Below are 16,789 nucleotides of genomic sequence, written 5' to 3'. Positions count from 1 at the left end.
CTGTTAACCTCTGTTTATGTTGAGGGGCACTAGGTGGCCCCTATAATGAAAGGAATCTGATGGCTATTTGACATTAATGCCATTCAGCGACTATATCATTTTCTTCTAAAATTCCTCAGATTTTGATAGTAGATGTTAAAAAAACAAATTTTAAATTATACTAATAATGGTACAATAATGTATTTTTTATCAAACAAGGGACTATTTGCCTGAGGGTAGGTGACTATAATTCCTGACATCAGGAAGGCAAATATTCTCCTGCCTCTAGGGTACATATTGTCTCTTGTTTGTGCTATAATGTTTTTATTACATGCTTTTTTTACTACAATTTTCATTTCACTCCAATTTTTTTTTATTTACAAACATGCAAATGACAAATGTTTAATTTCCATGATAGACCAAAATTAGTAAAAATATTGAAAGATTTTCAACATCAAACAGCACAATGATATACTTGAATCACTGTTTATGCACTTTGTTGATCTTTCATGCATAATTTTGTAAGAACCCTGGATCCCAAAGTTGTCATTTAATTATTTTCAACTTGACAGGCTGAAAAAGTTCCAGTTCACTTTCAGTCAAGTGATGACAATGCAGTCTGTTATGTCATGTAACAAGTTACTATTGACGCCTACTATTAGTGCAACATGCAAGGTATAATGATATTCAAATATGCAGATTACATTAATGAGTCTTGTTTCGGTATTAAAATTCTATGCTAATGACCCTTAATCAATGCGGAATATTCATGTACCTCGGATCTTGCATTGTATACCGGTAGACTCCTATGGGGAGTGGGACATTTGATATATGAGGCATACTGGTATGTATTATTATATTACGGTAACCATGCTCTGCCCTTCGCATTTTGATTGGTCGAGCTGAACCACGTGACTGACCACAAATACACAGTAAATGGTTTGTTTACATGCCCATGAATATGAATAATAAGATTAACAACTCAAAGTATCGTAACTTTACAGCTCAAACATAAATCATAATCAATCACAAAATAAAATGGAGCACTTGTAGGTCAAATTGAGATACTTTTTTCTGAAAACATCTCCGGATTTGCCAATTTTTTACAGCGCACATGACAGTGCGTCGTGTATTGCTCAGTTTCTGGGGCCCAGTTGTCGTTCGATCCGGATATTTTCGCAAATTTTGACGGTTTTCTTGGGTTTGCTGATAATATAATGGAAATAACAGACTCCACTATGACCATTAACGTTTATTTATGGGCGCGGGCTCGAGGAAAGCCAAATTAACAGGCTCGGCAAGCCTCGCCCGTTAATTTTTGGCTTTCCTCTTGCTCTTGCCCATAAATAAACATTAACGGTCAGCATGTCGTCCATTATTTCTATAATATCTTTTAAGTTGGTACTTTTCATGTGAGGTCTCACAAGCTTTCTTAAGTTTTGTAAACTGAACCCTCATATTTTTGCAAGAGGATTTTTAAGCACTAAAGCTTACTTCTAATCATTTTAAAGGTCAATACTGCTGAATTTTGGAACAATGTTTAAATTACAATCAATTTCAATGATTTAATGCTCTCTAAACTACCTACTTCAACTTGAGTCAGCACTGTTTTGAAAATGAGTGAGAATTTCAGTCATGTTCTTAAACCTTGTTTTTACTTTACAGTGAGAATCAGCACAAGTGTACCATAGTGTCATGACAACCAACCTACCTGCCAATGTTGCTTTGCTATTAATTATGCTAAAAACAATGAAAAGGAGCACTGCCCAACACTTGAAAAGTATATATAAAAGCAGCTGAACTATCTCTTCTGAGAAAAAAACACAATTTAAAAAAAAATTATTTGTAACACATTAATGACAGAAGCAATACTATGTTTTAGAAAGTAATCTGTTATTTTGAAGGTGTAAAAGCAATTTTAATGACATTTGCAAAGCAAACCAACTCATTGATTCATCAAGTTTAGTGTCTACGTTTCACAGTCTGCTTTTAACTTTTTCTGCGTGTTTATTATGTTATCCAATCTTCGGTGAATAGTTTTGCTTATCAGTCCTTAATGGTTTTGTTTTACTTAGTTCCATGTACTTTATTTGATTTTACCTTTTTGTATATTTTAATCGTAAGGTATATGTAAATAAGCCTCTGGGCCCATTGGTAAATAAATAAATAAATAAATAAATAAATAAATAAATTTTCCAAACAATGCCACCATCCAAATTGCATATGAAAGTTTCATCATCATATGAACGAATGCCAGGTCAGGTCAGGTCTGAGGACTTGTGAGGGACTGTCAATAAGTAAAGCTGATGCACAACAAACTTTATTACTTTGTTAAGGAGGGGGTAAGAGCTCATTACAGTTTGCATGCATCAAAATCACATAGCAATTTGGTAGTGTTTCCTACCCTTGCTCTTGTTCTTGTCCAAGCGGCAAAAAATGAAAAATTGTTAGAAACGTAACCGTATGCAGCCATAGATGTACATTAAGTGTTACACTCAAGGTCTAACCGGGAGAAGCACAATCTTCTTGTTCATCTAGTAGAAACAAAAGTTGAAGGAAAGAGAGAATCAAGATCTAGTGACCTAGCAGCTGATGGCTTGTGTGATATTTAAGTGTGGCTGGTTTGTCAATAAAAGGAATACCATGCTTATGAATGTGGGACACATGAATGAGAAGGTTCCATCTGTGATATATACCGGTGTATGTATATATATATGTATATATATATATATATATATATATATATATATATATATATATATATATATATATATATATATATATATATATATATATATATATATATATATATATATATATATATAGATATATATATATATATATATATATATATATATATATATATATATATATATATATATATATATATATATATATATATATATATATATATATATATATATATATATATATAAACACACACACACACCGGTTTATTTTCACTATTTTTGTTGGACCTTTTCTGCTAAAATAAATAAAATAAAATCCAAGTGAATTTGCATGCATTCACACTAGATGAAGTGAAAATAAGATCACCAAAAATAAATTCCAGTGAAAGTAAAATAGTCCACAGCATGTGTGTATACATATACCGGTACACACATATACCGGTACATACATACACACATACACACAAAGACACACACATATATATACAGATATATATATATATAGATGTATATATATAATATATATATATGACTGTGTAATCATAATGGTGCCTTGCATGAACTGGTTTACCAGTAACATCATTGAAGAGATGCTTTTTGCCCCTGTCATTGATAGTTTTGTCGTGTACAGCAAGCTCTTCTTTTTTCTCATACAAATACAATAAAAGTTTTTTTAGCATACAGTTTCATTGTTTTTTGTGTGTTCAGTTTTTTTATTGAGGCCATCAAAATATTTTACAATCTCAATAGTGAGAGAGTACATACATGTCTATTACAAGAACTACAGTGCAATGGTATTTTTTCAATGCAATGATATCAGTCAAGCAGTCTCAGAGACTATGCATATGAGAAAAAAAATAATAAAATAAGACTTTCCAACTGCATATAATATGTAATAAATTCAGCGCATTGTGGTGCTAGGAGTATGAGTCAGTTTCATTGTTTACTAGGATGGTATAACATTGTGTGAAAACATATTTCATGAGATGTAGTCTGGTATGACACATGATATTTACTTTCAAACAGTACAAGTTAAATTTGTAATTCAAAACTTAGTATCACGCATCCCTTAAAATGGAATGGTTGTTTCCCCGCCAAGTATGTACATCCTGATATGGCTGGTATTTCAGCAATGTAATTCAGATCTGTATTTAACTGCCAGACAGAGACAGTGAAAGTTCAGACTGAGTACGTACCGGTACTACACAACTCACTTCACTCACTCTCGCGATGGCAGCTACAACTTTCAGTGATGTCTTAAACTGCGGTGTCTGTAATGAGAGATACAGAAATCCAAGAGTTTTACCATGCCAACATGTTTTTTGCGAGACATGTCTCATCAAATTGGCAGAGGGAAGTAGCCAGATCTGTTGCCCGGATTGCCAGCAGGCATATCCGTTGTCAGAGTCCGGCGTGAAAGATCTGAAGCCTGGTTTCTTCATTGGAAGCATTCTGGAGTGTGTTGACAAAGCTACTGGGAAAATCAAGGTTGAGTCATGCAATGACCGTGGTAAGTCTAAGCAACATGGAGGTCATGAGGTCACGACCTTAGCTGTCAGGTCAACTCCGGCCCAATATTGCTCTACTAATGCTGGAAACATCCTGGAATTTTACTCTGATAACTATTCAGAGGCCGTGCGCAAGGAATGCTTGCAGTCGGAGCACAGTCAGGAAGAACACAAACACAGGAGCCTTAGCGATGTGGTGTCCCGCAATAATGAGACCTTGGTGTGGTATGTGGAGCAGTTGCTGATTAAACAAAGTGAGATAAAACACAACAAAGATGAAATTCAGAAGTCCTGGAAAGAGAGGTGCCAGCGATACCAGCAGGAACTGACAGGTTTATATAAGCGTACTCTGGAGGCCACCAAAGATATACAATCTGTGGAAGGAAAACAGCTGGCAGCCCAGTATGAAAGGGATGAGGAGCATGAGAAAAGGGTGTTAGAGATGATGCAGAGTGAAGAAGCAGTGGTTGACAGCACTCTGGCCGCAATCATGAATATGCTGCATCACACAAGTCTGGTACAGAGTGTTGCTGCATATCCTGAAACTCTGCAATGTCTTGAAAGAATGGTGAATGTGGAGACTCAATGTTATCAGTCTCTACCAATCAATGATAAGCAGAGTAATCCCAAACAGCCAATGGAAGGCTTGCAAGGTGTTGCCACGGCAACTGACAACAACCAATCAGAAAAAGACAGCAGTGTAGATAAGAGTGCAGAGATCACGTACACGACAGCAATGAGACCAGTGAGCATACCTGAGCAAGTGAGGGCTGGGGAACACATCCGTATTGGTTTGCTAAGTGTGGAAGGGAAAGAAGTTTACGGTATAACAGCAGAACTTCAAACACCAAACGGACAGACCAAAAAACTCTCTGTCACATACACAAATGATATATCTGAAAATATCACACACGAGGTGAATTTCAACTCAAACGGTATAGGTGTGAATAAAATATCCCTGGCGATACAGAATGTCCCACTTGAAGGGTCACCATACAAAATCAATGTCTTGCCACCATGGATGCTTGTCAAAACAATCGGTCGCTTTGGTAACGATTCAGATCCTGATGAGTATGCCAGCGTTTCTTGTATCACTGTCAACAAGCATGGTGAGATCATAGCTGCCGATACCCACAGCAAATCACTGCTTGTCATCGACCTGCAGAGTGGCAATGTCTTGAGAATGATACACTGTCCAAAATTTGCTGAGTCGTTCGATCCATGCGACATCGCTGTCACTGATAAATGCATTTGTCTGTTCAACTACAGCAGTAATCAGATCATTGCGTGTGATAATTACGGCAAACCGATTCAGTGTTTTGGCGAAGACGTTCTCCAGAAACCATGCGGTATTACAGTCGATAGTGACGCTGGCATACTCTTTGTAACTGATGAAGGCACGTGTTCTGTACATATGTTCTCCACTGAAACCTTTCAGTGCATTGGTTCATTCAGTTGCACCGGCCCCTCCCAATCTGCCGTGCCAACGGGTATTGCGTCAATACCCACGGCCATGTGATTGTGTCGGTCAAGCAGAGCATCTTTGCTGGCAAGTCAAGCTCTCTGCTGGTCTACACGTCCAAAGGAGAGCTCTTGCACCCCTGCAGCACTGATGTTGTTGATGAAGACGACACGGCCTACGGCCGAATTGCCACTGACAAAGACAACAATGTCTATCTGTGTGACTACATGGAGAATAAGATCAAAAAGTATGACAGTAAGTGTCGCTTCATCTGTAACCTTGACAGTGCTAGGGATGGTTTAGTAGGTGTTGTAGGGCTGGCTGTCATCAATGAGACCCCCTGCAGAGTTGTGACCCTTGACCCTGGACACTACCCTTCAAGTATTTTGCTTTTCGCCTAAATAAATATAAAACAAAAATTCCCAAAGTCTGTCTGTCATAATTTTAGCAACAAATTCTATGTCATGTATTTTTGCTTTAAATGTGATTGACCAACAAAACTCCCTAAAATGTCATCTTCAAATGCATTTCTTGAACTTAATTTGTCATGGAATACATTATACTTTTTTAGTTAATTTGTTGAAGAATTATATGTTAAGTCTTGCAGCATAATTATCATATTAGTAACAAATTTTTTTTTACAAAATGTGAATATTTTACCATTACCAGAACATTTTGATGTATTTTTCAGCACTTTTTGTTGCGTTTGTAAAATACAATTTGGATCTTTTGCTAAAATCACATCAAAATGTCTATTGTTCAATTTGTGAACACATACGCTGTGGGGGTATCCTTAATGTATGTACAACTTGTCATTGTTGATGACTGAATTTTGATCCAGATTAGAAATTCATTTGTCAACAATGAAAGTGCACATTTCCAACATTGTGTGTTGGCATGGCAACTGCATTTAATATATATTTCAACATACTTACAAACAAGAAAATGTACTTTAATCATAGAACATAAATGGTGAACATATTATCAAAAGTTAAAGCTACATGTATCAACCCTAGGTTGCTGATACTGTACCACAAATTGTCAGTATGAAAGTTTTTGTTTTCACAGTTTTTCCCGGAAGGAAAATATTGGCTACGCAAAACTTCAATCACTAGAAGCTTTGCATTGTTATTTAATGACTTGTTTGTAAGAATGATCTGGTTGTACTTCATTTTTGAATATTGACGGTTTCAGATAGATTTCTACAAAACATCAATTTTTTTCTGGAAGGCAGATATTGTAATAGTTTAGGTTTTTTCTCATACCGTATATCAAGGAATCTGTTTTGCTGCAGACAAAACAGGTCAGATACTTTAGATACCAGATTGATGAACACTGAAAGAAATAAAGGGTGTTCACTGTTTTGCTTTCCTGGGTAAACCAATACTTTGCATTCTTTAAGTAGAACTACCGCAGAGTTCAGCATGATGACTATTTAGAGGGAAATCCAATAGCTGTATAACTGCGAGTTCAGATATTAGTCTTATGTGAAACCACTTCAAAGATTTCTCATTGTATGTAAGTGTACATGTATCTAGCCCAAATAGAAAGGCAAAACTAATATTGAGGCACAAATATTCCATGTGTGGCATCATAGGCAATCCAACCACATCTGCATGATTATATGCTTGACTCAAAACAAGTCATCTACCCAATATACGAAAATACTATAGTGATTTCACAGAATATTGATCCTGTATTTCATGATAAAAGTAACCAGTGCAAAACAACATATTATACCGGTATATGCCAGAAAATTATCCGCACAGATTTCTATACTCAAATGGACAAAAGACATGTATGAAATAAATTGTCTGTTAGAATCGTTCCTTTGAATTGCTGCCTAATCTTGTGATGATTTCTGCAAACCACTATGCATTTCATCTAATAAAGTCATTCTCTTGATAAGTGGAAAGTTGTCATTTATCTGAAGTATTTCTGTGATGACTACAAAGGGTTGACCGGACAAAACAAAATGAGGGCACAGTACATCCTGAGTAATTCAACCCTCCTTTCCTTTCACCTCAATTTGACCTTATGCTTTCAGTAGTATTGTTGGATTCACCAGTACGGTACATTATTATGCAAATACCAGTAGACTTGTAGAGTGGTTAAGGTAGTATGCACCTCGGAAGTGAAAGACTTAAACTTTTGCTGAATCTTTCTTCAATGAGACTTTCAACCATTCTTTTACCAAGTCAAGAATAAAAAAAATCAGGGGTCACTGTGCAAAATTTGGTGATAGAAAAACAAATTACCTGTCAGTTACCGACATTTGAAATTCAAAATGGCCGCCATCCCTGGGTAACTGTGGGGGGTGGGGGGGAAATAAAATGTTGATTATCTACAAACTAAGATGTAGATTGTTCTCAGTTCAAGAGCTTTAAAATGAGTCCACACAAGTGGGAGATTAAAAAAGAATTGCAAAAATTTGAGGATGCGGATGTCTGTCGCTCAGAGGCGCATTCTACCTTAAGAGGGAACAGTGTTACTTATCACTTCATAAAGACAAACCTTACCTCTATCCACATGCTGATAAGTGCATGTGTACAGATTACTCCACAGTTACTCATCATGACAGACTTCTTGTCGATAAAAAAACAATATTAGAATTTACCAGAGAACTGAATGCACAGATTTCCACTTGTAAACAACTGAAAAATATGCCATAGGTCCAGGAAGAATTCAGATAGTGAATGTTAGAATTTTGACAAAAATTCTTCAAAATCAGAAACATTGCAATTTTTCCTCATGCTGTCAGTGGCTGCATTCTTGCTTTTTACGACTCATGGATACATTTGTTTGAAATGACATTTAGTAATTCAATGTTCTAAATTCTGTTGCAAGGGTTTTATAAACATGTCCTTATAGTGAGAAAGCCATTCATAATCTTAAAAATCATATGATAAATTTACTGCTCAGTAAGGAAAGAAAAATCGTGAATTTTGTTTTCTTTCTGGAAAAGACCAATAAATGCCAAAGAGGTTGGTTCTTTATAATGTGAAAGTTTGATGAATAAGAGAATAGAATTTCCATGAAACTAAGTATGTTGACACTAGTGGCAAAGGATGTTTTTGAAATCTATCCATATGCCACGGAACTGAATAGAAAGAGAACTGGTATTCACTAGAATGAAAGTTCCGTCAGGCCCTGGAAAGGTGATTTACATTTTTCAGTCAGTACATGTACCGGTATATCCCAAGACTGACCACATTTCACCAATCTTGGCTAAACTATTTAAGTATGACTAAGACTAGCTCGTAAAATTTATTTTGGTTTAGAATTGTGAGAGAGAGCAAGACTGGAATGTACAGGTTCTTGAAACGTATGCTGAAAGATGCCAGACAACTTGAAAACATAATTCTTGGTATCTCCATGTGTCCTACTTGACCTTTTCATCATTGCAACCCTTCCCACCCCTCTATGTCTAGTAGATGGTTCCTACCATAGCATGGTAAACAACTTGGGTTAGGTCATACAGTATCACTCTGAAGGGATGAATTTATGTGGGTGGGTCAGAATAAACTTGGAAGTCAAAACCTGTGATGTTTTCAGCAGCGAAAGCGGATAAATACTGAAGCCAAGAGAGGCCACCATGGTAAAATACCTCGGACAGAAAAACCATACACAAATCTAAATACTGTTTTGAAGTTGTGATTGGAAATGAAACGTTGTAATTCCATCAAATACATTGTACCAGTATCTTTCTCATATTTCAGATCAATTTCTAATGTTAATCCTTGTGTGTATCATACTTTGTTGTCTTGCAAGTTTCTAAGTTTTATTATTGACCTGAAGCTGATACACAAGTGAAAATCACTGGTGTTTAAATGCATATCCAGACATAATGACCCTGCAGTGAATTATTTTCATCAACTCTTCAAAGCAAGGTGTAGATTTTAAAAAGTCATATACTACTGGTATGAACTATTGAACTGTACTTGTGACTGTAAGGCAGGGAAAGATAAATAAATAATTTCTCTGAATCACCGCTTCTACAAATTAGTCAATTTGGAAGGTTTGTGGTTTTTCTTTTTTTTAAATGTGGCAAATATATACTTCTGCATCGCAATTATGCTGGTCTAGGACCATTGATGATTGTGTAACTATGTTTTGGGAGATTGGTACTGAGCTAGGTTGAAATATGGCAAAATTTTACGGTTCTGTGTTTCATTCCTGCAGCATGTGAAAATGCACAGAACGTGTTCTGCCGACATTGTCTGTATACGTGGTGCCTCTATTAACCCTCTGAGTGCTTTATTTTTTCCCGCCAAAATTTTAGTACAACATTTTACCAATTTTTATGAACTTTTCTGTCACTTGTTTGATAGTTTTGGACCAAATGAGCACAACATTTTATTGGCCACAGTTTTTTTATCAAAATTTTGGCAAAAATCTTACAAAAATTAACTTTGGTATATTTTATAAGGGTGACAAAAATTGACTTTGGCACTCAAAGGGTTAATGTTGACCGTTTGTAAACCTTTGACTCGAAGTTATCAGTAACATTGCATGTACCTGGTGGGAAACTTAATTTGCAGACCTGTGTAAAACAAAATTAAAATATTTATTTGCCTTGCCAAAAAAATCTGAGGAACAATTGTTTTCTCTCCAGCCCTAACATATTTAATCTTATCCAATTTCATCATAAATAGAAACACAACTGAGATTGTCTCTAACAATAAAATTTAAAAGGTTTCATGTGATCTCCCAAACCTCTTGAGTTACATCAGTAAACATATTTCTCTCCATATAGTTGATACAAAGTTGTGTGACTCTGTATCAAGGGTGTGGCTCTCCGGGTACTCATAATATTCTATTTTTACACCATTCATAAAAGTAATGAGGTCGCGACTTGACATATCGCACTAGGATATCATTCATAGATCAGTACATGCCTATATTCTGTGACCTCTGACCCCATAATGCTACAATGAACACACAGCATCTGCAATTGAAATACTGAGAGTTCAGACGCTGTTTTGATCTTCCTAGGTCAACTTTATGCTGAAATGAGACACTACCGAGGTTTCAGTACCCACTGTTACTAACTAATAGCAGTATTTCAATCATATCAAATTCTTTTTCTATTTGTTTATAACTTCAAACTCTGTTTCAAACAGCTATTTAATGTGGCACATTCATCCATGGTGATAATGGTTTTTCCCAGATCTACCTATTTTCTACAAAAGCATTGGACCTCTATACAAGGAAATGGGGGTCAAAGGTTTCAGATAAAACAAAAACCATTAATGAAAGTGTCTAACTATATTGATTTATTTCTCATCAATCACATGGTGTACAGGGTACTTACATTTTCACATAATTTTCCAAACGTACTTCTTCTTCAGAGAAAAAAATGTAATCTCAGATCTACCACATGTATAGCTGCAATAAATAAGAACAGTTAAATATTATGATACTGTGTATGTTCAATGTTGGAAAATATGAGATCCCACCCATCTATGGTGACATGCTGAGAGTCAGTAGACAGTTCAATGTCCACACTTACCACATTTTCTGTGACAATGAAACGTTTTCACACCTCAAGTTTGTTCACACCTCCAGCTGTTTAAATGCCTGCATTTGGATCTTTCTGTCGGATCAAGTGTGGACACTGATGAAGGACAAGCGATTTGTTCAAAACATGTCTGTTTTGCTAATTCACAGTGGAAGAAGAGAACTTTTCTGTGTTTCAAAGTTAAATATTAAGGAATTGGGGTTTATCCTTTTCAGATTATTTAATTTGTGTCATTGTAGATTACAAATACCTTATCATAGATGCAACAGCTTTTCATAGAATGGTAATTGTAAATTTACAGAGACATTAATATCACTTCTCACTCTACCGGTATTTCTTACCCTACGGATGAGCAAGTTTCAGTGTTTGTCTCATTGAGAGCACAAATTCTTAGATTCATACCGGTAGTTTTGTAAATTCTGATTCTCATTACTTGCTATCCTTTTAGAAGAGTTAAATATAAACAGTGTTTTTTCATTGCTTCTTCTTTTTTGTTAGTGTGTTTCATATGGGTCTATGTTGGCCTGAAAGTGAAGATAATTGTAAAAATATCCACTAGCTCGATAGCTAGTATTTTGTACGGTTGGACTTAGACTGACCCTAGTCATTTGGCTTTCCTCGGTAAGTCAGTTACTGACTGGCCAAGCCATCACGTTCACCTAATGATCTACACGACAGTCTATCACCTATGTGACAGTCTGCTAAAGTTTATTTCTTCAATTTGTTCTGTTTGATACTTACATATGCCGACAGTTGCTAGGTTGGACAAGTATTTGTACAGACTAGGAAATTATTCTTCTGGTAATTAAAATATTGATTAGTGAGCTTGTGTAAAACAGAGGCTCAGTACATGTAGTGATGTTTTTGACAGCTAGCCTATGGTTCTGCAAATATGCTAAACCCTATTATGGTGCAACATATAAATTAAATTTGTACACATAGATCAACTTAAAATTGATATTGTTAATGACAGTTATAGTTTATTCATGTCTACATCTCCATATCACTGCTATAAATTTTTTGTGAGAAAAATCAATTGACAATGATGTCTGTTAAAACAATTATGAATTTGCCTGAAAAATATTTACAGTTCACTGCACTAGCTGAGTTTAAACAGGTTTACTGTGCTAGCTGAGTTGAATGAAGCACTCACAAAATGAAAACAATAAGTCTTCACCACAAACTAACTTTGTAAAAATTTCACATGCCTATATGGTGTCAAATATTGGTGACCAAACGTCTTTTTACAGACAGTAATCCAGGATCTCACTAAAAATGCAGTTGTTTGAAAATTTTCAGGAATGTTGAGTCTTTATTTTATCATTATATATGTTTATATGTGGATTGTCAAGTTCATAAATTGTGCATTACATTTGTTTCAATATATCTGCTTGATTGTTTTATTTTTTATCAGTGAAGTTTTGTTGTATTTAGAGAGCATGTTTCAAATTTTGATTCACAGCAAGTACTTCTTGTAAACTTGTTCATGAATCTTATTCTTGGTATTCACAATACAGTATACACACCAGACATACTACCATAAATAACACTGATCTATTTATACACATGAATGTTTAACCGCCTCTCTTGACCTATTGACCTTTAACCCTACAGCTGGTTTGACCCTCATATCTACCAAAAGAGATTATTTCTTAACATAATTTAATCTTACTCCAATTAGTAAATGCATTTTGATCTTACATATCATGTCAAACAGAGAAGCAAAGACAGATTAAGGTATGGTCTCTCTACTGGGACAGTGGTTAATGAAAAGAGTGACAATTTATGTGTCTACCACCCCTCTAAAATAATGGTGCAGCCCTATGACGAGATGGAGGCATTTGTATTTCAATTATACATGCTGGTACAACAAACAGCCACACACTGCATGCTATAGTATCATGGAATGACATTACAGTGGCAGTTAATGATAAACAACAAGTTAAAATTTTAATGAAATTTGTAAGATATCAGTCACTTAGTAATACTAGGTGGTAGTCTGGGCAAAGTCCGTGCCATTGACTCATCATTTTTCCAGTGTCAAAAAGATGGCGGCTAGACAACCTCTCCCTAAAATCACAATTGATGAGGATGTTCTGACCTGTGTAGTCTGTCTGGAGATCTTCACCAATCCTAAAGTACTGCCCTGCCATCACTCCTTCTGTGAGGAATGCCTGAAGACAATCGCCGGGACAAAGTCGATGCTGGAATGCCCTACTTGTAGAAATACATGCAGTCTTCCGGAGGGTGGTGTGATGGACCTCAAACCGAGCTTCCTCATCAATAACATCCTGGATTCATTGGTGCAACAGAGGGACAACACTATCAGCGATCTGTGTGACACCTGCCAGGGAGGTAAACCTGAAAATAGATGTGTTGAGTGTAATTTACGTATATGCGGCGTTTGCACAAGTGCGCACAGAAAGATTCCAGCAACAACGGATCATCATGTGATTCCAGATAAGCTGAGCATGGACTCCATGGATGAGTCAGTGCAAGGCGGGTTCTGTAAAACACACAAGTCGCAGAAACTGGAGTTTTACTGTGAGAGATGTCAAATTGCTATCTGCTGTGAGTGCGTTCTGACCAAGCACAAACCACCGCAGCATCGTCGTAAAAGTTTGAAGGATGCTGCCGCGAGTTGTAAAGAAAAGTTGCAGGAATACATCATGCAGATGAAAATCAAACAGAGTGAAATTCAGAGCAGCAGAGTCATGGCCGAGAGAATTGCTAACCTGGCAGAAAGACGATACGAGAGGGAACTGGGAAAAATAAAAATGCAGGTGCAAAATGTCATTGAGAATTTGTTTGTTGAGGAAAAGAAGCTCTTGACAGATTTGAAAATAATCTACGATGGGATTAAAGAGATTGGACACAGACAGGCTGGTGCTTTTCGGTCTATGGAACATCTTATCACAAGTACATTGACAGCTATAGAACTACTTGAATTACAAGACAATCCCATCAATGTCATCACTGCTCTGGAGGAAACTAAGGATTCCATGAATTATTTGAAGTCAGTGGATACAAAACTGAAATGAATCCAGAAAACTTTCCAAAGTTTTCACCCGCTGACATGAAATTGACCGGTAGAATTGGGTCAATTTCATCTCAGCCGAGAGACTCCAGAAATTTAACGGTCGAATCAGTGGTGCTTAGGTCAGAAACAGGTACATCAGAAGATGGAGAGTCTCGCCAAGGGACAGCACAACATGACGATTTGATGGAACAGTATCGTCAAAGAAAAAAAGAACAGTTATTAGAACAGCAAAGACAATCCCCACAGTCTGACGTGTCGCCATGGATGTTGAGGAATCACATGAGACAAATACAACTGTATCAATATCAACGACAAAAACAAAAGAAGCAACAGAAAAAAAAATGAGGTCACCTAACTCTGTACATTCTTCTCAGGGGTAATTTGGCATGATGTCATCATCACTACAGGTCACCTGAGGTCATGGATGAAGGGATAACTGGAATTTCAGTGGAGCCATTTAAAGAAAATTCTTTGTTTGCCGTCCTTCGATTTTTAAAAACCTACAAGCCAGCGAGGGAAAAAAACAAATACAGACAAAAAACACAAATTTAGAGTATTAACATCAGCTGAATTTTTTGGGGTTTCCTTTTTTTATTTGAGATACTGATAAACATGATGCTTGTTTTCTTAATTTTGTCGGAAAACCTACCAGCACATGGACAGCAAACAAAGAATTTTATTCAAAGAGCCTGGTGTATTATTCTCATTTTGTTATGAAAACTGATGCTCCTTTTTTCATAGTTACACCCCTGTCAGCTGACCTTGCAATCGAACCAAATGTCAAATTTTTCAGTTCTGTGTAATACATACCGGTACCAGTAAATGGTGATTTTGACATACTATGTGTATCTAACCCTTCAAAACCTGTCAGAACTATTTTGCTAAATTATTTACAATGGGACTGCTGTGATCCTGGACAAAGCAACAGAGCTACAGTCTATTCTCATGATTTCAAAGGATGAGGGGCCGAGACACCAAAATTTAACCCCAGTATACAGGTTTCTTTTCAAAGGTGAAACAGGGCATGACCTGGTTTTCACAACAGTACAACAGTTTCCAATGGAAAGGCTTGACCTGTGTACGTGTACACGTGCTGGGAATTATTATTCACCAATGTAAAGTGCTCCATTAACCCTTCGATTGCTGCAATTTCCCAACCAAAATTTTAATGCAATAATTTACCAATTTTTGTGAACTTTTCTGTAAGTTTCTTCATAATTTTGGACCAAATGAATATCGCATTTCATCGGTTACAGTTTTTTATCAAAATTTTGGCAAAAATCAAGAAAAAATTGACTGTGGTATATTTTATAAAGGTGACAGAAACAGACTTTGGCTCTCAAACTTCAAAGGGTTAAACCTCGCTGTTTTGTTTAGCTGTTTACAAACTATTGCCACAAAATGCTTTCATGATGAAGATTTATTTACATCTGACTCCTGACATTCATTGATGTCAGACATTGAAGGTTTTGTTTCAAAAAAGTGTATTGAACCTTTCTTCAGTGGAATATTTCCTTCAAATAAACCATATGCTGAATGTTTTATGACATTACATACTGGAAGCTGTCAGCCACAGTTCATCCATCCACATAACAACACACTCTCTAACTCTTGACGCTGATGTCACAGTGTGGTGACCACACCACATCTCACATCTGCTTCATACACATCACAGCTCTTCACTGCTGAACACACCAAGGCGCCCTCAACCAAAGTTCTCAGGTACACAACAAAGCACAGTACAGCATAACTGGCAATGCCTTTTCATAGAGTATACCGGTAGCTATGTGTTTCTTTGATAAGGCATATTCATGGTTATTAGCAATTTCCCACCAATGATGAATCGTCTCAAACATAATAAAAGCACCTTTCGGAGCAACCTCTTTGTCACAGTTAGCTAATGCAAATACTACATGTATGTCAGGCATGACCTTGCAAAAGTTTAATGACCTTTAAGGATCAAGGTTAGTAGCAGAGAGCCACAGTTGTTTTTTGCAAATAGAAATGCAGAATTGTTTTCAGGAGAACTAAATAACTTCCAGTATCTCATGAAGGAGATATAAAATTACACAAAAAAACTATTTAGATATTGCAACTGCATAGTTTTTACTATTTCAGTGGTCATGAGAAGTGACAGAAAGCTTCATAAATGTATCATTGCACTAATCTATTCAGACAGATAAGTTATGTTTTTGCAAACCGTCAAAATGTATCCCAAGATATGTCAGGGTTGCTAAAGTTCTGTAGCTTTCAATTTACATGTATGTTTGGTTTGAACAATGATCAATGTCTAGGGCATATTACAACCTGTTCATGTAAAATGACCGTGGGGTCTGAATTTGTTCTCAAATGGAAGTCGATTACTGGAGTTACTTGATGTAGAATGAACAAAGAATCCCCTGGAAATAATGTGTAGATGAACCCATCATCCACAAAATATGGAATATCGGTAAAAGTCTTTTTTTTTGCTGATGTGTGGTTCAAAAAAAAGAACACTATTTTTATTTTACCACGTAATCCCAATATCAGTATGTCTCATTATAGAGAGTTAAAACACAACTTCCACAAAATGCTGTGAACGAAAATTAG

The 16,789-nt window shown here is 36.2% G+C and overlaps 2 protein-coding genes across 2 annotated transcripts; both read left to right on the top strand.

The window, feature by feature from the left end:
* Positions 1-3,899: 3,899 nt before the first annotated feature.
* LOC139127537 (tripartite motif-containing protein 2-like) lies at positions 3,900-6,040 on the top strand. Its single transcript, XM_070693444.1, has 2 exons — positions 3,900-5,526; positions 5,616-6,040. The coding sequence occupies exons 1-2, from the start codon at positions 3,900-3,902 to the stop codon at positions 6,038-6,040; spliced, it is 2,052 nt and encodes a 683-aa protein (XP_070549545.1).
* Positions 6,041-12,983: 6,943 nt separating this feature from the next.
* On the top strand, positions 12,984-15,930 carry LOC139127586 (E3 ubiquitin-protein ligase TRIM56-like). The gene has a single exon (XM_070693489.1). It carries the CDS (start codon positions 13,209-13,211, stop codon positions 14,199-14,201), a length of 993 nt encoding a protein of 330 aa, XP_070549590.1. The 5' UTR covers positions 12,984-13,208; the 3' UTR covers positions 14,202-15,930.
* The last annotated feature ends 859 nt before the right edge of the window (positions 15,931-16,789 follow it).

The sequence above is a fragment of the Ptychodera flava genome, unplaced genomic scaffold (genome assembly GCF_041260155.1).
Source record: "Ptychodera flava strain L36383 unplaced genomic scaffold, AS_Pfla_20210202 Scaffold_33__1_contigs__length_2856901_pilon, whole genome shotgun sequence".
In the NCBI taxonomy this organism is placed as follows: domain Eukaryota; kingdom Metazoa; phylum Hemichordata; class Enteropneusta; family Ptychoderidae; genus Ptychodera; species Ptychodera flava.
This window is presented reverse-complemented; position numbering and strand designations above follow the sequence as displayed.